This window comes from Rutidosis leptorrhynchoides, chromosome 11 (genome assembly GCF_046630445.1).
Source record: "Rutidosis leptorrhynchoides isolate AG116_Rl617_1_P2 chromosome 11, CSIRO_AGI_Rlap_v1, whole genome shotgun sequence".
NCBI lineage: Eukaryota > Viridiplantae > Streptophyta > Magnoliopsida > Asterales > Asteraceae > Rutidosis > Rutidosis leptorrhynchoides.
In genome coordinates this window covers 81,221,412-81,242,558 of record NC_092343.1, presented here as the reverse complement: position 1 = coordinate 81,242,558, position 21,147 = coordinate 81,221,412, and the positions used below count along the sequence as shown (strand labels likewise).

Here is a 21,147-nt window from a genome sequence, read left to right as displayed (position 1 = left end):
ATATGAAAATATCTCATCAAGATTTTTCATTTCATTTCAGTTCCATAATATTGCATAATTTATTGCAATTTATGTATTTACATTTATCAATATCCTCTGCAGAAGGAGTATTGATTTGTGGTTCTTCTTGAACACTTTCTTTTACCTCATTATCAGCTGATTTTCTTTTTCGAGGATTTTTATCTTCGGAACCAATTGATCTTCCACGTTTGATGCGTGGCAAAGACTCAACAGTGACATTATTGCCAGCTTTTGGAATTTCAGTTCGAGCTGGAGCATTTATCGCTGGTATATATGATTTAGTCACCTTTTTTTATATCTGTAAATGCATCAGGAAATTTATTCGCAAGTTCTTGCATATGCATTATTTATTGAACTTCGATCTCGCACTCTTTTGTGCGAGGATCAAGATACATTAATTGAGGTTCACACCATGAAACATCATTTTCTTTATATATTTTTTATTTCTCCCCCTAATCTAGGGATCAATGTTTCATTAAAGTGACAATCGACAAAACTTGATGTAAAAACATCACCCGTCATGGGTTCAATATATCTTATGATTGAAGATGTTTAATATCTAACATATATTTCAATCCTTCTTTGAGGAACCATTTGTTGTGGTTGTTCAATTAAAAATACACTGCACAACCAAATGTTCTAAGATGGAAAATATTTGGTCTCCACCAAAATTAAGTTGGTAATGGAGAATATTTATAACTTGCACTTGATTTAATGCGAATTAATGTCACATCATGTAAATTTACATGTCCCCATATAAATATTGAGAGTTTTGTACTCATTTTCAATTGTCTAGTTATTAGCTGCAAGCGTTTATCTATTGATTCAGCTAAACCAATTTTGTGTATGCACATGAGCAACTGGATGTTCAACAACAATCCTTGTAGACATATAATAATCATTAAATGCTTGAGATGTTAACTCACCAGCATTATCAAGTCTCATCCTTTTAATGGTGTAATCAGAATAATGTGTTCTTAATTTAATAATTTGTGCAAGAAACTTTGTAAATGCCATATTACGGCTTGATAACACACAAACATGAGACCATCTGATAGATGCGTCTATTAGAACCATTAAATATCAAAATGGTCCACGTGATGGATGAATTGGTCCATATATATATAACCTTGAATTCTTTCAAGAAACATTGGTGATTTTTTCTCAATATTCTTTTCACCATATACGCTTTTAATCATATGCGCTGTGTTTTTCACCATATGCGTTCTTCATCATATGCGCTTTTATAATATGCGCCTTTTATGTGAATAGTAAATTAATTAATTTCGTTTTACTATTCATATGAATTAATTTCGATTTACTATTTTGTTAATTGAGTAATATATATACATCATATACTTGTGACTCCGAAGGCTCAAATGAATTTGACCATATAGTTATATGTTGTACCTTGCACATTAATTTTCAGTAGAAGCTTTAGATGCATTTTTTTTATGAACTATTTGTTTCATATCTAGCTTAGGCAATTATTGTGAACATTTGGTCCCTATAAGAGCATTTATCTTTTAGACTTTTAGTTGATTTGTACTTGTCACAATTAGGGATAGCACCCGCGGTCGTGGATGCGAATTCATTGGATCCATCACCCGTACCCGCGAATTTTTTTTTCTTTAAAAAAAAATCAAATAACTGAAAATTTGGATTTTTTTTTTTTTAAGAAACATCCAATTGAACCCTTGTTCGTTGTAACAATTTGACTATCTTTTTAACTTCCCATTATTAAACGTAAACCCTCTACAAATCAATTACCATGTTGTTTCTAAAATTTCAAGGTTTTTTTATTTTTACTTGATTGTATATAAGATAAGATAATAAAAATAAAATATACTCGTAATATATATTTTAATCAAATACGGAGTATATAAAGCTCTTTGTCCTGCTCACCATAATCCTATTTTTACTTTATCATCTCAACAAATAATTCACTAACCCCTCCCACTATGTTGGCTTTATTATCTAGGATCCCACATAATAACGCATATCATTATTATTCATCATATTTAATTTGTGACAATAAGGCCCCAATATACTTTCAAATAATACGGATCTTAATTGTTGGGTGACTGGACGTCCGAAACAGATACAAGGATTTTAATCGTGATCTCCACATCATCGTTCATCTATTTTATTTCTTCATGTTAAATAAATCTGTAGTATAAGACTCGTTGGCTTAGAAGTCCCTTTAGCAAACTAGTTGGCCGAGTGGCCCAATTTATTTGTTCACTTTTAGCTACAAACTTTCTGTACTTTTTGTTCAAAAAATATGTTGATATTTTAATTTTTCTTCATGTACTTGGTATCTAAAATCAAAATCACGAATTCTTTAATTTTATGGAAACACCTTATTTTAGTTGTTTTGAAAGTGGATATTTAAAGTTACTAGACCACATGTTCCTTTACTGAAAATGGGTAGTTGGGTTAGTGGCCCACGTGTTGCTTTCCCCATTTTTTTTTAACTGGTAAACAAATTATATGGAGTAAAAATAATCAAGATCCATAAAACAAAACAAACCCTTACCTACAATTTATTTTTGAAGCTTACTTTCTGGAGCAGACACCATAAATGATCAACCAAAATAAGAAATTATACATAAATAATAAATTTTAAGAATAAATATTAGTATGCATGAAATAAATAATGATTAATTGCATAAGCAATCATAAATGTTAGATAACATATAAAGACCCCATCGTATTCGTATTGATCGGAATTAATCTCGACCCATGGTACCGTGTTGTCAAATGACGTGTTGCGTACATAAAGTACCGTGTTGTCAAATGACGTGTTGCGTACAATCATGAGGTCTTATTAACATAAATATAAATGTTAGTGAAGTTAATAAGAGTTAGATTACAGAAAAAATAATTCAGGCGGTATAACCGACCATATATAACTTAAATAACATAAATATAAATGTTAGTGAAGTTAATAAAAGTTAGATTACATAAATATAATTCAGGTGGTATAACCGACCATATATAACTTAAATAACATAAATATAAATGTTAGTGAAGTTAATAAAAGTTAGTAAACATAAATGATAGTTAGGCGACAGTGTCGACCATATATAATTTAGGTGGCAGAGCCAACCATATAATAAGAACAATACAAATGCACTAAGAACTTAATAAAAAAAAAATTTGGTAGTCCAAAATTTGATATGTCTGAGTCTGAAAATTATTAATAATTTCATACCTTGATTAGTGACTCGTGATCGTTTGAGATATCCTTTGATTACACTAAGCTCTTCGTGCTGATAACGTGTTATAATTCAGTAGGCTTATAACTACCTTTAGTGGCCTGATTCTCCGATTTATTCATATTTCAAACATGAATGTGTTTGTGTGTTTCATGTGTGTGTGAGAGAGAGAGAGAAAAAGAATGTGTGTGTTAAGTTTGAGAGAAAGATGTGTATTAAGATGTATATATGTGTTTTTGTAACTTACATTACACATATATATATATATAGTACAAATCTTACTATCCATATTTGACTAATTACCATCCATATTTTACTACTAAATTTACAACAATTTTTTTATTTTTTATTTTTATTTTAAGTTTTTTTGATTTTTAACTTGAATACAAGTGGTCTAACCAAAGTATCCACATGATCTTTTCCGGTCTTTTTCTTGAAGCATATAAAGAACCTAACTTAAATACATACTAAGCATCTAATAGAAGGTGATAAAGGTGGATGTTTGTAGGATTATTTTAGAATTGTGATGAGTGATCATAGGATTAATTTAAAAGCTTTAATAATTAAATATGTTTTTATAACCATAATTTCCTTACTCTTTCCTTTTGATTACTTATTTTAGCAAACTCGTGAATTCACGGGTCATTAAATTAGTTAATAGAATATATTCTTCTAAAATTGGCATAAAAAGTAAAGTTTTCAATATTAAAAAAATATTATTCATTTATTTTATGTAATTTGCATCTATACATGTTCACGATTCTTTTAGCAAACAATCATTACTTAAATACACAAAGTTATGACCCATTATCTACACACGAGAGTGCCGAATATAGCATATATCATCTTATAAAAATTTAGCTAACTTTGTCTCCTTATTTCTATTTAGCGCTATTTTCGTGAATTCAAATAAGTTCTTCCGGCCCATTTTTTTTCCAACTCCGGCCATCAGCATCTCATTAGTAATTGGGAATCTAGTGAGTTATCGTTTTTTTTCCTTTTTTCTTTTTTGACACCCCTTTTCTTCCCTTCTCCTGTAACTGTGTGTTTTAAGTTTGGCTAACGTTTCAGCCACCACCACTGATCTCAGGTGATGAACATGGTGGTGGCACCCGTGTTATGATATTTAGTGGTGGTTTCGTTCGGTTGTGGCTAGGCTCTCTCCTTTCACGGATCACTACTCTCCTCTTGTCCCTTATTTTCGATTTTTCAGTGTTGTCAACCGTGATCGTCTCATGCGGTGTTTCTTCGTTTTAAGGAAGTGATGCTGTCGGTGGGGTGGTATATGTGCGAATCCTAGGTGTTTCGTGACGTGAATTTTCCTCTGATGACTCTTGTTCGCCGGAATTATAATTTTTTAGCCGTCAGTGTGTTACGCTAGAGTTTTTATTTAGCCTGGACATTGTAGTTTGGTTTTTTATGGTGCCCTTGCAGTGTACCACTTTGCGTTTCGCCTCCTACCCCCATCTCCTTCCTCAAGTCTCCACCATCCGTTTCTCTTGCCGTTGTTGCACCATCGTCGAAGCTTTCTCCCCCTAGTTGCGGTCCCATCACTCCCAATCCACCTCCAGTTGATGGGCCTCCATTATCGAGTGGGTTTTGGGGGATGTTTTAGCCACTGTTTTTATATGGGGTTCAGAAAGCTACTTTTATCCGTCGATCGTTCAAATGGTTCTCACCCCATCAGGTATGACTTCCGGTGGCTCGAGGTTTGGTTTGGATCTTCGTGTTTTCCGGTGGTAGATTTTTGTTTGTGTAGAATTTGGTTTCCAGTGATGTTGGATTGCGCGCATAAGTAGCGGCTTTTGGTTAATTCCTTTCGGGAGTCTTAATTGCAGTTTCTTGAAAGCTTCGTGGTTTGGTTCTGCTTGTTTAAGCAGTTTTAGGAGTTTCAGTGGTTGCTTGGTCATTAGCGTTGGTTGGGGTGTGGTGGAGTATGTGGTTCAAATGGAATTTGATTTGTAGTAGAACTCTTTGTACAAGTTTATGTGTAAATGTGTAACCAACAAGAAACTTTGTAGTTCTCCTTAATACAATACAACGAAATATATTTACTCAATTGTACGAAACCTAAAAAGATATTCGGCCACCCAAGATATACAATTTTAAACGTAACACATGTAATTTCAAGCACGGGACAATTCAAATAAACTTTTTTTCCCTAAAATGAGAGCCGATAATTCAATAGAGCTGCAAAATTTGGCCAACAAATTAGATAATTTTACGTACTTGCTTAATCCTGTCCTGGTGTAATCTATGGCTGCTGGTGAGCCAAAAATCGTTTAATTACAAAACACAAGTACAAGGGCAAAAACCATACGAATCAACCCTTCGTGAACTCATTAGCAACTAAGAATGTACAGGGGTGACAAAAGGGAATATGTGCGCGTTACATCATCTGTGACTAGGCTGAATCGTCTTCATTGGACCTTTTACACACACTAGTTAAATCCACCAAGTGTCGCATAGTTGGTCTACCATGTGGACAATTCCATGGTGACCTTAGATCCATCAAGCGTTTAATTATCTACAATCATATACATCAGACAAAGAGATCGTAACGTTTATGACTTTCATAAACAGAATATTTCAAGACAGATCCTAAAGGTGGAAACTTCAACTTATATAAGGATCCATGATAGGATACTTAGATATCTCTAGTGGGTCAATAGTTTAAAAAAGTAAATTGTTTCCAAAACTGTATTTTTAACAGACAAAAATCTAGTTAACTACTTCATTCATAGAGAAAGTTTAAACAATATTTGACATATTAGCTATTTACGGGAGGGAAAGAAGTGTGAACACTGTTTCGGGTCACCCAGACAGACTAATACCCATTTTGACCGGTTACCCATTTGACCTAACCCGCTCATTTTGCAACCTCTTGACAAATCATGTAATGTTAGATTAGAAGGTTGCTAAAAGGATGATAAAGGGAGTTCGACTTTTGAATAAATGAACAAAAAAAGATGATGGTACCTTTTGCATCTCGTTTCTACCAAGTGGATCTCCGATCATAACCGATGACCTGCAGGCACGTGATGCTAACATTGCACGTACTCTTGGAGGACACACTGAGTCAGCAGTGTCCATCTTATACGTACCCATCATTAAGCATTCTCCTTGACTGTCAGCTAAAATAGATATCAACTCCTTCACATCTGATTATGTAACAAAAAGGTAAACAACACACGCAGATTATCAGATTATGTAAGATAGTGTTTATGGCACTTTTTCGCTAAAAACAATGTAAGCAACAATCTAATGTATGGGGCACACGGAATTCAAGGTGCTACCTGCAACACCAAAAGTGATGTCTTTACTAAAGGGAACAGCTTTTAATCTATATCGGTGCCCAGGAGGAGCATCGACATCTTCTTCCAATGAAAACCCATTCTTCCTGGATGTTAATGGGAAAGATACATATTTACATATTAATATTGACAATAAAAAGATAAGTGACTCTCAAGTAGTGACCACTTTTGTAAAAGTCGGCTGACGCGTTGGTTTCAGGACTAGCCCGTCTCGACTCGCCCAAAAACGCCTTAAAATTCGGATAACACTAAAAAGTTGGGTCAAATTCGGGGCCAAGTCAGGTATGATTTGGTCAAAGTCGAAGTTAGGTAAAAATATTTATAATTTTTAATAGTTGATTTTGTGTCATATATTTATGTTTGAAATACTTATGTTTTATGTTTGATATATTTATGCTTAATTTATTTATTACTAAAAGTCAGTGTTAGTCAACACCCGACTCATCCCTGTCTATACGAATTGTTCCTCCAAGGTCCCGACCGACTTGCGACTTTTATAACCTTGATAATGATTTGACAAAACTTGTGAAAATCAAGACATTTTGTAAATGAATACTAGAAAAGCCATGTAAGTATGTCAAGAAGTGAAATTAAACGCTTAAATAGATTGAACCCTCTTTGGGAAACAATTATAATTCAACAAACTTGGTATCTACAAAATCAAAATAAAATGAGCGAAATGAAAAAAGAGAAACTATAAATGAAAAAATGGAAATAGCTTGAAAGCTCACCTGATAGTATCCATGTGCATCGAGACGATTATTTCTTCCACAGGAGATAACTCTACCATAATTGGCCTGTACACAATATAAAAGAATATGAATCAAAAACAATCTTTACGGAAGAAATATATACAAGCACAAGTAGAACTACTGTTTTTAATAAATAAATAAAAAAACAAAATCCCCACCTCAGCAAAGGTTGTTGGTTCAAGACGGTGAACTGTGACAAATGCTCATAATTGTATTTCTCATCCGCAGCATGCTGATAAGAAAGAAAAGACATTAAATTTATTAACTACAAATTATAATTATACCCTAAAAAAGCTAGAATCTATGGATGAATTTTTTTTGAAATAAGATATGTATTTTAGGTTAATGAAAAGAGAAAGTAAAGGTGGTAAAAAGCAAGACCTGATCAACTATAAAGAGGTCTTGTTCAAGCTTGCCAATGATAAATCCAAGGTTGAACTGCCCAATAACCTACACAAAACAAATATAACATTAAATTACTTGTTATAATTTCCATCCTGCTTGATGTTGAGATGTAGGCTTCGGTATTTAAGCCCAATAAGAACCGGCCTGGAGATTACTTGGTGACCAAGTCAGGGTCTGGCCAACCCTAATTGGTTGGGCCGACTTTTATTGTTCTTTCTTAGTCTATATATAGTCTCTCATTGTACTTGTAAATCATCACCTCCAAATTAATAATAATACTCTCTAGTTCCAAAGTGGATGTAGGTTTCACCTAGAAACCGAACCACTATAATTCTCGTGTTGTTTTTATTCTGTGTTTATTATTCGGCTTGCTCGTTTGTGATTGTTAATCGATTAGGGTTCTACTCTGATAGAAGGCAGATTCTAGCCTTAACAACTGGTATCAGAGCTCAGGTTTAATCCTAGCCGATCACAAGCTGCTACAGAAACCCTAGCAAATCACAAGCTGCCCCACAAGCTGCCCCAGCTCAGATCTGCTGCAGATTACAGGTCTGCTGCTACTGTTACTGTTTCCAGATTGCAGGTTGCTGTTGTTTTACAGATCAGATCAGATCTGTTGTTTCTGTTACAAGTCTGCTGCTGCAGATTACAGTTTCTAACAGCCGCTGCTGTTATAGGAACCCTAGCTGATCATCACAGCTGTTTGCAGGTCAAACCCTAGCCGTCACTTACTCCTGCTGCTCTTAATATTAAGATCAGAAAGCCTTTACAATGGCAGAAGAAGGAAGGATTAAAATCGATAAGTTTGATGGGCAAGATTTTGGGTGGTGGAAGATGCAGGTTGAAGACTTGTTATGTCAGAAGGATCTGATCGATGCCTTGAATGAGAATAAACCAGAAGGAATGAAAGACGACGAGTGGAAAACACTTGACAGGAAAGCCCTAGCAGTTGTCAGACTCACGTTGACAAAAAGTGTTGCCTTTAATATTGTGAACGAAACCACGACACATGGTTTGATGAAGACCTTAGCAAATATGTATGAGAAGCCGTCTGCTTCTAACAAGGTGTTTTTGATCAGACAGTTGGTAAATACCAGGTTGAAAGAAGGTGCTTCAGTAACAAATCATGTTAATAACTTCAACAATATTATCTCTCGGTTACTGTCAGTTGATATCAAGTTCGATGATGAAGTCAAAGCTCTTCTATTATTATCTTCGTTATCTGAAAGCTGGTCAGGTTCAGTCACAGCTATCAGTGGATCCACAGAGTCCTCAAAGCTAAAGTTTGAGAGCATTCGTGATTTCATTCTTGGAGAAGATATAAGAAGAAAGAGTTCAGGAGAACCATCAGGAAACTTGCTGAGCACAGAAGAGAGGGGTAGGAGAAAAGGCAGAAGTAACACCACCAGGGGCAGGTCAAAGTCAAGAAGGAGGAGTGTGTCGAGAACGAGGAATGATATTAAATGTTGGAATTGTCAGATTGTGAACGAAACCACGACACATGGTTTGATGAAGACCTTAGCAAATATGTATGAGAAGCCGTCTGCTTCTAACAAGGTGTTTTTGATCAGACAGTTGGTAAATACCAGGTTGAAAGAAGGTGCTTCAGTAACAAATCATGTTAATAACTTCAACAATATTATCTCTCGGTTACTGTCAGTTGATATCAAGTTCGATGACGAAGTCAAAGCTCTTCTATTATTATCTTCGTTATCTGAAAGCTGGTCAGGTTCAGTCACAGCTATCAGTGGATCCACAGAGTCCTCAAAGCTAAAGTTTGAGAGCATTCGTGATTTCATTCTTGGAGAAAATATAAGAAGAAAGAGTTCAGGAGAACCATCAGGAAACTTGCTGAGCACAGAAGAGAGGGGTAGGAGAAAAGGCAGAAGTAACACCACCAGGGGCAGGTCAAAGTCAAGAAGGAGGAGTGTGTCGAGAACGAGGAATGATATTAAATGTTGGAATTGTCAGGAGACTGGACACTTCCGAAACCAGTGCACTAAGCCAGTAACATCATCAAAGCCAAAGGAAGTTAATGTTGCAGTTGCAACAGATGATTATGATAACGTCCTTGTTTGCTGCATTGAGAATACAATTGATGCATGGGTTATGGATTCAGGAGCATCGTTTCATGCTACTCCAAGTCCACATTTGATGAAGAATCTACGAACAGGTAATCTTGGTAAAGTTCGTTTGGCTAATGATCATTGTCTTGACATTACAGGGATTGGAGACTTAGAGCTGAAGACCTCTTTGGGTACTAATTGGACCTTGGAAAATGTCCGAGTTATTCCTGGCCTAAAGAAGAAACTAATCTCTGTTGGACAGCTTGATGATCAAGGATATAGTGTGCTATTTGGTGAAGGTCAGTGGAAAATAATAAAGGGGAACTTAGTAATAGCCAAGGGTAAGAAGAGAGGCACTCTTTATATGGCAGAAGTTCCAGCTAATGAAGTAAATACAGTTTTCAATGATCGTAGCTTAACCAGTCAGTGGCACCAACGTTTAGGTCACATGAGTGACAAAGGAATGAAAATGCTAGTGTCTAATGGTAAAATTCCTGGTCTTAAGAGAGTTGAATCAGACTTTTGCGAGTCATGTGTTCTAGGAAAGAAGAAGAAGGTCACCTTTGCAAAAGCAGGCCGAACTTTAAAGGCTCAGAAGTTGGAGCTAGTACACACGGATGTGTTCGGGCCTACTCCTGTTTCTTCATTGGGAGGAGCACGCTATTATGTTACTTTCATCGATGATTCAACACGCAAGGTATGGGTTTACTTTCTTAAAAATAAATCTGATGTATTTGAAGCTTTTAAGAAATGGAAATCTGCTGTTGAATTATCTTGTGATTTGAAGGTAAAATGCTTGAAGTCGGATAATGGAGGAGAATACATCAGCACCGAGTTCGTTAACTATTGTGCTGATCATGGCATTCGGATGATCAAGACGGTTCCAGGTACTCCACAACAAAACGGAGTTGCAGAAAGAATGAATCGTACTTTAAATGAGAGAGCACGTAGCATGAGACTTAATTGTGGGCTACCAAAGACTCTATGGGCCGATGCAGTAAGCACTGCCGCTTATTTGATCAACCGTTCTCCATCAGCTCCGCTTGATTTCAAAATACCCGAAGAAGAATGGAGAGGTAAAGCATTCAGTTATGAGCATCTAAAAATCTTTGGGTGCAGTGCATATGATATTAATAAAGATGGTGACAAACTTGATGCAAAAGCAAAGAAGTACGTGTTCATTAGTTATGGGGGAGATGACATGGGTTACAGGTTATGGGATAACAAGGGAAAACATGTTATCAGAAGTAAACATGCCACCTTCAATGAAGCAGAATTGTACAAGGATTTCAACTCAACACCAAAACAAAAAGAATCAGTTGAATTTGAGGTTGACACAGAGACAACTAGAGAAGATGAAAGGGAAACTCCAGAGTGTGGAACTGAAGTTCCAGTGGGAGTTCCTAACAGTGAAAGCTCGGAGTCTGATCACGAGCAGACTTCAGATAGTGGGAGCTCAGACTCTGATGATGAGCAGACCCCACAGCCCCCATCACAATCTGACCAGTCCAATTGGGTCAGAAGATCTACACGAGTTACAAGACAGCCAGAAAGGTTTAGTCCAACAGTTAACTATCTTCTTTTGACAGAAAATGGGGAACCAGAAAGTTATTCTGAGGCAATGAAGGTGAAAGATTCGTTCCAGTGGGAGCAGGCTATGAAAAGCGAGATGGAATCTTTATTGAAAAATCAAACTTGGAGGTTAACCAGGTTACCACCAGGAAAAAGAGTCTTACAGAATAAATGGGTTTTCAGAGTCAAAGATGAAGCGGATGGTTCTAAACGATACAAAGCAAGATTAGTTGTCAAAGGATTTCAACAAAAGAAAGGAGTCGACTATGCTGAAATCTTTTCTCCAGTAGTGAAGATGACGACTATCAGATTGGTTCTAAGTATGGTGGAAACCGAGAAGTTACACTTAGAACAGTTGGATGTTAAAACAGCCTTCCTGCATGGCGACATTGAAGAAGACATTTACATGTCTCAACCAGAGGGGTTTCGTGTCAAAGGAAAGGAGAGTCTTGTGTGTAATCTAAAGAGAAGCTTGTATGGTTTGAAACAAGCTCCCAGACAGTGGTACTTGAAATTTGATAATTTCATGGAGAAGACAGGATTCGTGAGAAGTTCTACAGATCATTGCTGTTATTTGAAGAAGTTCAAGAGCTCCTATATTATATTGCTTCTTTATGTCGATGATATGTTAATTGCAGGTTCTGATATGGTTGAAATACGCAATTTGAAGAAGCAATTATCTAGAGAATTTGAAATGAAGGATCTCGGGCCAGCTAAGCAGATTCTCGGTATGAGTATATGCAGGAATAAAGATGGGTCAGTTTCTTTATCTCAAGAAAAGTATATTCGGAAGGTTCTTGAAAAGTTCAGAATGAATGGTGAGTCTACAAAGCCAAGAAACACACCGTTGGGAAGTCATCTAAAGCTTTCTAAACATCAGTCTCCTAAAACTGAAGTAGAAAAAGCAGAAATGGCTAAGGTTCCTTATGCATCCGCAGTGGGTAGTCTAATGTACGCTATGGTGTGTACAAGACCTGATATAGCACATGCAGTTGGGATGGTTAGTCGCTTTATGTCAGCTCCGGGGAAAGAACATTGGGAAGCAGTGAAGTGGATACTGCGGTATTTAAAGGGTACTCCTAAAGTTGGGTTATGTTTCAAGGGCAGGGATACTACTCTCAGGGGTTATTCTGATGCAGATTTGGGTAGATGCAATAATACCTTCAAGAGCACCACCGGGTATGCATTCACTATAGGAGGAACAACAGTGAGTTGGATGTCTAGGCTTCAAAAGAGCGTGGCTCTATCTACTACTGAAGCAGAATACATGGCCTTGACTGAAGCCAGTAAAGAACTAGTGTGGTTGAAGACATTCATGAAAGAACTGGGCAGCAAACAGACAGAATTTGTCTTATATTGTGATAATGAGAGTGCAATCAAGTTAGCAAAGAATCCAGTCTATCATGCTAAGACGAAGCACATTGGCATGAAGTATCACTTTATCAGAGAACGGATAAGCAATGGAACATTTAATCTGGAAAGCATTCCAGGTTCAAAGAATCCGGCAGATATGTTCACCAAACCAGTAACGCTGGATAAGTTGAAGCTGTGCATAGCTTCAACTGGCCTTCAGGAACATTGAAGAGAAGGCAGGAACTAGAGAGAGAAGAGATGAGCTGAGTCTTGCAATGCAGAAGTACAAGAGTGCAGATCGATGTTATTCGAAGCCTCCAAGTGGGAGATTGTTGAGGTGTAGGCTTCGGTATTTAAGCCCAATAAGAACCGGCCTGGAGATTACTTGGTGACCAAGTCAGGGTCTGGCCAACCCTAATTGGTTGGGCCGACTTTTATTATTCTTTCTTAGTCTATATATAGTCTCTCATTGTACTTGTAAATCATCACCTCCAAATTAATAATAATACTCTCTAGTTCCAAAGTGGATGTAGGTTTCACCTAGAGACCGAACCACTATAATTCTCGTGTTGTTTTTATTCTGTGTTCATTATTCGGCTTGCTCGTTTGTGATTGTTAATCGATTAGGGTTCTACTCTGATAGAAGGCAGGTTCTAGCCTTAACACTTGATAACCATGATCAAGGTTGCAAAAATCACTACTCAAGGAGTACTCAAATTTGACCAAGTTTGACTTTGACCATTTTGACTGAGTTTTGCCCGATTTTCTTAGTAATCCTGAGTTTTGTCCCGAGTATTCACAGATTTTCAGACTAATCCCGAGTTTGACTGAGTTTGACCAAGTTTGACTAGATTTGACTGAGTTTGACCAAGTTTGACCAAGTTTGACCGAGTACTTTCTGAGTACTTTCTGCAACACTGACCATGATGAATTAAATTGGGCAAAAAAGATGGTCAGAGACATCTTTGTTTATCTTTTCAGTACAAAAAGTATTTTAGCAGAAACCATCAACAACCTTCATACGGCCAAAATCTTCTTTCTTGAAAAGCTTTTCCAGTTCACTTGTTGCCGCAGATAACGCTCTCGCCTTAGCATCCTCTTTGACTACATGAGAAACCTCCAATGTTGCATCAGTATAGCATCTGTAGGTAAGTAACAAGAAACAGTTAAAAAAAACAAAACTTTGCGGTTAATTAAAGTTTACCACTAAAATTTTACAGTTTCTGTTTTCAGACCCTTTGGTCTTCGACATTCTTGATGCATTTTTGCTTGCTTGAGATGCTGAAAGCTTTTGTTGCCTCATCTTTTTAAATGCCTCAAAGCTGAACTGCATGCTATAACACATTTTTGAACTTGAAGAAGACATTGGTTCATCTAATGCCGGCTGAGTAAGATCTACTGCTTCTGAGGCATCATTGATTGTTTTGGGAGATGAAGGATTTAGCACGAATTCTGAAATAGGTGAAGGTTTATCTATTGTTATTATGCCCTAGATAAGAAGCAAGATATTACATTATTAGTAAAATGATAGATAAAGAAAACTGTATTTGAAATTTATAATTATCATGTTAACTTCTTACATTATCTTTAAATTTGATAATCAACTGATATCTTATACGGTAACTTAATATGTTGCAGTTAACAATATACAAGTATATTGTTTGGAATGCAGTTATGAATCTGAATAAAATTAAACTGGTGAGCAAAGATAAAATCATTCTCTTATTTGAGTTGGTTTCAGTTAAAACTGTGATGTACTATCTAATCAAACAAATATCACTTTCAACAGGTTTACATGCTACATATAGATACCTGTACAACTTCAGTTCTAGTTGATGCATTGTCGTAAGTTATTTAAAATTACCTACACACTGCTTGACCAATAAACTAGCGAGTAAGAATGCTAAAATAATAAATTAATGGTTTTTTTTAAGGCAATGAAAAACAATTTAATTGGAGTTTTAAATACAATAATGTGAACACAACTATGGAAAGATAACCGCCAACATGAATATCATAATCATTCAAAAACGTGTCATTAAATTTCTTTCACACAGTAACAAATTGACATACCTCATCAAGTTGCCCAGAGTTTTCATTGACTTTAACAGGAGACACGTCTAGTTCACAGTCTTCGTCCGTACGACTGGAACTTTTGGACTCATTCTTGCCAACTTCATCAGAATCATCAACCACATGATCAATATCTGAAGCTTTTGCAAATGTATAATGGGAAATATTACTTCGATTAACTGATTTGCAAAGGGTAGGACCATTTCTAAGAATAGGAACTTCAGACAAAGTATTGCTAATGCTTTCATGCTTCCTCTTGTTTACAGTAACAAATGTTGTAAGCAGAGATTGCACAGGACCTGTATCTTTGGTCAACTTTGAGTCATATGATGATCGCCTCTGATTATAAGTAGTGTTGTTGCTTATTTCTGAATGGTTCTTACTGTAACTTGCATAAAAGGTATCAACTTTCTTCATGCCATGAGATTTAAGTGTAAAGTCTCTCTTTGATAAACTATAATCATCAACATCGATCGCATTAACATCGGTTTCTGCAACTTTCTTCCCACCGTATGCTTCTTTTTTTACATCACTATCATCTGAAGATAGTTGATTTAGTGAAAACTGTGAAATAGAGTTATCATGTTGAGAACACAACTTGAATTTGTTAACATCCTGACTGATCTTCTCAGGTTTCTGCAGTGAAAAGCTATCAAGATTTGGGGACCCACCACTAAAGTCTGCAACTTTCTTCTCATTGTATACTTCTTTTTTCATATCCTGACTGATCTTTTCAAATTTCTGTAGTGAAAAGCTATCAAGATTTGGGGACCCACAGCTAAAGTCTGCAACTTTCTTCTCATTGTATGCTTCTTCTTTTGTATCAGATACTTGTTTTAGTGAAAATTGTGAAAAAGAGTTGTCATGTTGCGAACACAACTTCGATTTGGTTGCATCACTATTGAGCTCATCAGATTTTTGTACTGAAAAGCTAGCAAGATTCGGGGAATAGATCTTCACTAAAGCTTCTTTCAATGACTTCAAAACCGAGCCTTCATCAGTTAAAAAGACTTTTCTTTTATCCGGGGTCACATTAACATCACAAACACCAGTCGGAACAACAAAATTCATGATAGCGATTGGATATTGTTTTGAGTTTGCGCTTCTGTACAATTCATTAACAAGCTTGCTGACTTTTGGCATGTCAACAGGTCGACCATTTACGAAAAAATATTGTCGATCACCTAAATTTCGTCCACTACCAAAGCCAGACTTGGAAAGAAACCCGTCCACCTGGCAAGTATCTGATATACATAAACTCATGGGCTCTAAGCAGTTGAAAGTGTTCATGCCAAACACTGTAATAATATTATCCTTGAGGGACCCACTTCCCTGTGTTTTAAGTACTACAGAGCTTTTATTGTTCCCAGTCGTGTTTGTACAAATCAATCGAACTCCTTTTGCAGTTAGAGCATAAGCCTGGATTAGAAACAATAACTATCATATATACATAACATCATTAATCATCATTAATAAAAGCAATAACAAATCATATATACATAACATTCAAATGTACTGCACAATTAAGATAAAACTGCAAATGTAGCAATATGTATTGAAAGCAACAACAGATCATATATTCATAACATCATTAAACATTAATAAGCTACAAATGAAGATTTAGAAAAAATAACTCACATTCAATAAAGAGATCAACTTCCCATACTCCTTACGAATGTTGCGATGAAACTCTTTACATCTCACAGGCAAATTAGAAAACAGCTGCTTCACAGTAACAGTAGTACCAACTTGCCGTGCCGTTTTTCTCTCATCGGTAAGCAAACCAGACCGATCAAACGTCAAATGCGACGCAACTTTCTCATTTTTCGTTCTCGTCTCCACCGTTAAATCCCCTAAATTACACAAAGCACTAAGAGCTTCACCTCTAAATCCAAAAGTTGTCAATGATTGAAGATCAGTAAAATCGCTTAATTTCGACGTGTGATGCTTCAGTGCTAAAACCTAATAACAAAATTATTAACAGTTCAAACCTTCAAAACATCAACAAGCTTTATTAACTAAGTGAATGATAAAAAAATTGATAATACCTTGAAGTTGTTCGATGAAATGCCGCAGCCATTATCGGCGACTTGAAACGAGTCTTGACCGAATTCTTTTAAGAAGATTTCGATGGTGGTGGCGCCGGCGTCTAAGCTGTTTTCGACTAATTCTTTAATGGCGGAACGGAGGTCTAAAATTACTTGACCTGAACAGATTCTGTGGATTGCGTTCTTGTTTATTGGTTTAATAATTGATGGAGATGGAGATGGAGATGGAGATGCATCACTGCTTGCCATTGAAACAATTATTGAATTGATTGTAGATAATTACGGTATATACTTACATGGATTACTATTAACTGTCAACCGTGAAGCTGAAATGAACTGAATAATGGAAGAGATTGGGGAGAGGGAAAGGGCTTGATTATTGGAGCCCTAGTTTTTTTTTTTTTTTTTTTTTGCCGCCAAAATGATGTTTTTATTCAATGATATGTAATGCTGAAGGAAAACAACAACAATTGGTTTCGTGGTGTAGCTGGTTATCACGTCAGTCTAACACACTGAAGGTCTCCGGTTCGAACCCGGGCGAAGCCACTTAACCTTTTTTATCTTATAGCATATGTAATAAGCTTGTTAACTTTAGAAATCACATATTTAAAGCACAACAAATAAGCTTAGAAATCACATATTCATTACAAATTTACATTTACAATTAATATTAACTTGCAAGGCTAACTCCATTTCTTTATTAAATTTGTAAGATTTTCAAACTCTCTTTTAGTAACTACTACTATATTTCCTTACAAGCACTCATCATCCATTTCCTCCGGTATAAAATGCAACTCCTTCAATTCAATGTTCTTTATCTTAATACTCCGTACAACTCAAGCTCACATACATACACTTACACTGATTTCATAAATGAAATCTCAAATAATGTGTCAAACATCACAACGTAACAGCAATGCGAAAAAATTTCTTCTGCCATGATGTAAATTTGTAATCCACCGTCCTTGACCAGCTTTGCCACCGCAACCACTTTCGACAATAAGTTGGACTCATGTTAATTTACGATAACATCGAGACAATGAGATACTGAAACGATACATTGATCTTTCACGATATTGTGCATATTTTGGGGTGCTTGGAATTAAATTGTTATATGTTTATAATGTTATTTTTTAAGGGTTTTATATGATAACTTTACGTGTTCAAAATGAACATATATAATAATATTTTTTTAGCTGGGTAAATATGTTACTTTTAGAAGTTGAAATGGACATATATGATATTATCCCTCTTAGGTGAGTAAATATGTGATTTTAAAAGTTAAGAGAGGTATATATGATAAAAACCCTTTGCAAAATGCCACATATTCTTTTTAATATTCTTGTGTTGTGTAGAGTAAGCTTTCTACCGAAGGAATTACCAATGTAACTACGTAGTAACCTCTTTCAAGGCGACAAAGTCGAGGATCTCGAGACGAAGACGTTGAATTCAAGGTGCCGAGATGGAGAAGTTTGGAGAATTCATCAAGAACGCTTGAGTTCTCTTCTTCCATATTTTTGGTCGAATGGTTTTGATGAAGATGGTTGTTAATCGTTTGATTGACCACCCTCTTTAGTTTGGCTACTTTCTTGTTATTTATTGTATTCTTCGTTATTTTTGTCCGATGCGAGCTTAGTTAGTTTTAAGTTTTAGTCTGAGCTCGGTTTTTTTATGTTGTATGTTTGCTCGGAGCTTCAATTTTTGTTGAAGTTCTTTGTTTAATCGAGTTTTATGGTTTTTCGCCGAAAAAAAGTTTTCTATATTGTCAAACGTGTATTCTTATAAACTCATAAACGTTCACTTAAAAATTGAAAAAGAATTTTCATACTAAAAGTACTCGAATAAAACCTCACTCAAAATGTACCCCGTCACTTTACCTTATACTCCCTCCGTTCCATTAAATTTAAATATTTTTATTTGTTTTGTATAATATTTAATGAAAATTATATGATTTTGATTGGTTTTGAATGCATTTGGTATAACTTTTATCAATTATTATATAACATTTATAATGAAACGGATGGAAACATTAGCCTGTCATTTTTTCTTTGATTTATAAAAGTTTTCAACTTGTTTTGTAAACTGACTAATAATATGACGACTGCTCGTTTTGCAGGCAGTCGGAACCATTGCAAGTGAATCTCGTAACCTTGATAGGTTTTTTGATGCTTACCGGACTTAAACTTGAAACCTCTTGGAACTTTAGTTTTATGTTAAATGTCAAGTTATAGTTACTCTGCTACCACCTACGTGATTAAAATCAAATTAGTTAGACCTACTTTGCTTCTTTTCTTTATATTTATAATTAATAATTAATAATCTATAGTTAATATTAAAATACTATAATGATTACATTATAAATAGGCATTTTCCTTCATTGAAAAAAAATCAAAAAGAAAATAGAAAAAAATCTAACCCACTTGTATGACATCATAAATCAATTTAATTTACAATTAAAATTTAATTTTGACAATTAATTATAATTTAATTATTATGATTAAGATATAATTTAATCTTTACTATTTTAAACTAAAACAAATTTCAAAAGGTATTTGTTATTAGTAATAATTATTATTAAAAATATAACAACTCAATTATTAGCAAACTTTTATCATTATTATTATTAATTATTGTTATTATAATTATAAAAATTATTATTTTATTATTAATATTCAAATATGGATTATCTTTACGGGATTAATTACGTTAGATATATATGCGAAAATACATGTCTCTATATGTTTGTAAAAACAACGACAAAGTTTCTTAGTTAGAATCCGTGGTTTTACAGGTCATTAAAGTAAACGACTTTAGCATTTACATTTATTTAATTCCTAAAACATATCATTAAACTGTTTCGTTTAATCAAACCCGTGGTTCCACGGGTCATTTCACTAGTAAAATATAAAATATATAACATTATAGTTCACAGATAATAATTCAATCAGTTGATTAAATATGTTAAGGGGAAGTTTAATTTTTTAATGTATACGTACATTTAAGTGTTGAAACACATATTGGAGATGTTAAGACCTACCAAAAGCGTTACACAATGTAAACAAATTATTAATAGAACTGCTCTATTTTATTGGTCATAGAACTGTAGAAGAATAGTAGATAGATAAATGTTATTGGATCTTTGACTTAATCTTTAAGCAAATGGATAACATCATACAAATACACCCTTCCACGTGGCACTGCATTTTACAACGTGTCACCCCTAATTCTCAATGTCCACTCCTCACCACCTTCTTCAGCCACGTGTCCTTCACCTTTCATACACATCTTCCCGCGAAAACCACTATAAAGTCACAAATTTCCACTTCTAAACGTAAATTTTTCATACTCATTAACACAAAATAAAAAAAAATGGAATCCACAACTCAAGAACTAAAACACCGAACTAAAGACCAACAAGATCAAGATCATGACTTGAAAACAACTCAAAAGAATCAAAGGCGAACCATGCCGCCACGTGGCATCCGATCACTCGCTATAGGAATCGCGATCCCACTAGTACTAACCTTAGCCAACATCTCAATGTTTGGGTGGAACCGAAGTTACCGGGTCACCCAAAAGCCCTTTTGGATACCACCATTATGGGCTTTACATTTCACTTGTTTATCTTCAGCTTTTGTTATGGCCTTATGGGCTTATCGGCTTGGCTTGTTTGGGCTGAAGGAGGGTTTCATCAAAACCCGAATGCGATATTGGCTTATTTGGGTCAGCTCGGTTTCAGTCTGGCTTGGGACCCGGTGTTTTTTAAGATGGGTGCTAATAGGGTCGGGTTGTTGGTTTGTTTGGGTCAGATGGCGAGTATGTTTTATTGTTATCAGTTGTTTGGGCGGGTGAACCGGACCGCGGGTGATTTGGTGAAGCTTTGTTTGATTTGGTCCGGGTTTTTAACGCTTGTGAATATGTATTTTGTGGTTTGAATTATAATGCATCAATGCATGTATACAAAGAGTTTGTATATAGATGTTAAGTTAAATCATTATGAAGTTTATGTGTTGTATGTGTGTTTTTTTATTTATGTTTTTGTAATCTAAATGGAGGGCCAATGTTTGTTCGGTTTTGATTTGTGTGTTCTTCAACAATTTGTTGTCCAAATCAACGGAAGTGACATGGAATTAAATACAAGTGGATCACATATATGGATTCATACTATATAAATGTGAATGTTGGTATATGTATCTTTGAGTGGCGAATATACACCACAATGATTTTACCATACACCACTTATTCATATATGTGATAGTTATATGGGAGATTTTTTTTTACTGATACTTAAGTTGTATGTTTTCAAAGTGGTATAAATACAT

The 21,147-nt window shown here is 35.2% G+C and overlaps 2 protein-coding genes and 1 non-coding gene across 3 annotated transcripts; 2 read left to right on the top strand and 1 right to left on the bottom strand.

Moving 5' to 3' along the window:
- Positions 1 to 5,335: 5,335 nt before the first annotated feature.
- LOC139876470 (DNA mismatch repair protein PMS1) lies at positions 5,336 to 17,137 on the bottom strand. The gene is made up of 11 exons (XM_071863786.1): positions 16,826 to 17,137; positions 16,416 to 16,739; positions 14,778 to 16,196; positions 13,940 to 14,193; positions 13,720 to 13,846; positions 7,690 to 7,758; positions 7,467 to 7,540; positions 7,288 to 7,353; positions 6,539 to 6,642; positions 6,222 to 6,403; positions 5,336 to 5,769 (listed from the first exon to the last, which is right to left on the bottom strand). Exons 1-11 carry the CDS (start codon positions 17,072 to 17,074, stop codon positions 5,647 to 5,649), a joined length of 2,991 nt encoding a protein of 996 aa, XP_071719887.1. The 5' UTR covers positions 17,075 to 17,137; the 3' UTR covers positions 5,336 to 5,646.
- Positions 17,138 to 17,297: 160 nt separating this feature from the next.
- On the top strand, positions 17,298 to 17,371 carry TRNAV-AAC (transfer RNA valine (anticodon AAC)). The gene has a single exon. It is a non-coding gene; the product is annotated as a tRNA-Val (tRNA).
- A 2,822-nt stretch (positions 17,372 to 20,193) lies between these two features.
- LOC139876290 (translocator protein homolog) lies at positions 20,194 to 20,817 on the top strand. Its single transcript, XM_071863594.1, is given in 2 exon segments — positions 20,194 to 20,470; positions 20,473 to 20,817. Coding segments are annotated over 2 exon segments (564 nt in total). The 5' UTR covers position 20,194; the 3' UTR covers positions 20,761 to 20,817.
- The last annotated feature ends 330 nt before the right edge of the window (positions 20,818 to 21,147 follow it).

What these genes read in the sequence shown, in the direction of transcription:
- LOC139876470 (XM_071863786.1), bottom strand. Translation starts at nt 17,074, where the DNA reads ATGGCAAGCAGTGATGCATCTCCATCTCCATCTCCATCTCCATCAATT. An exon ending in AGAATGTCGAAGACCAAAGG is followed by an intron (nt 13,847 to 13,939) that starts GTCTGAAAACAG and finishes ACTTACCTACAG; the next exon opens with ATGCTATACTGATGCAACAT. An exon ending in ATGCACATGGATACTATCAG is followed by an intron (nt 6,643 to 7,287) that starts GTGAGCTTTCAA and finishes ATTAACATCCAG; the next exon opens with GAAGAATGGGTTTTCATTGG.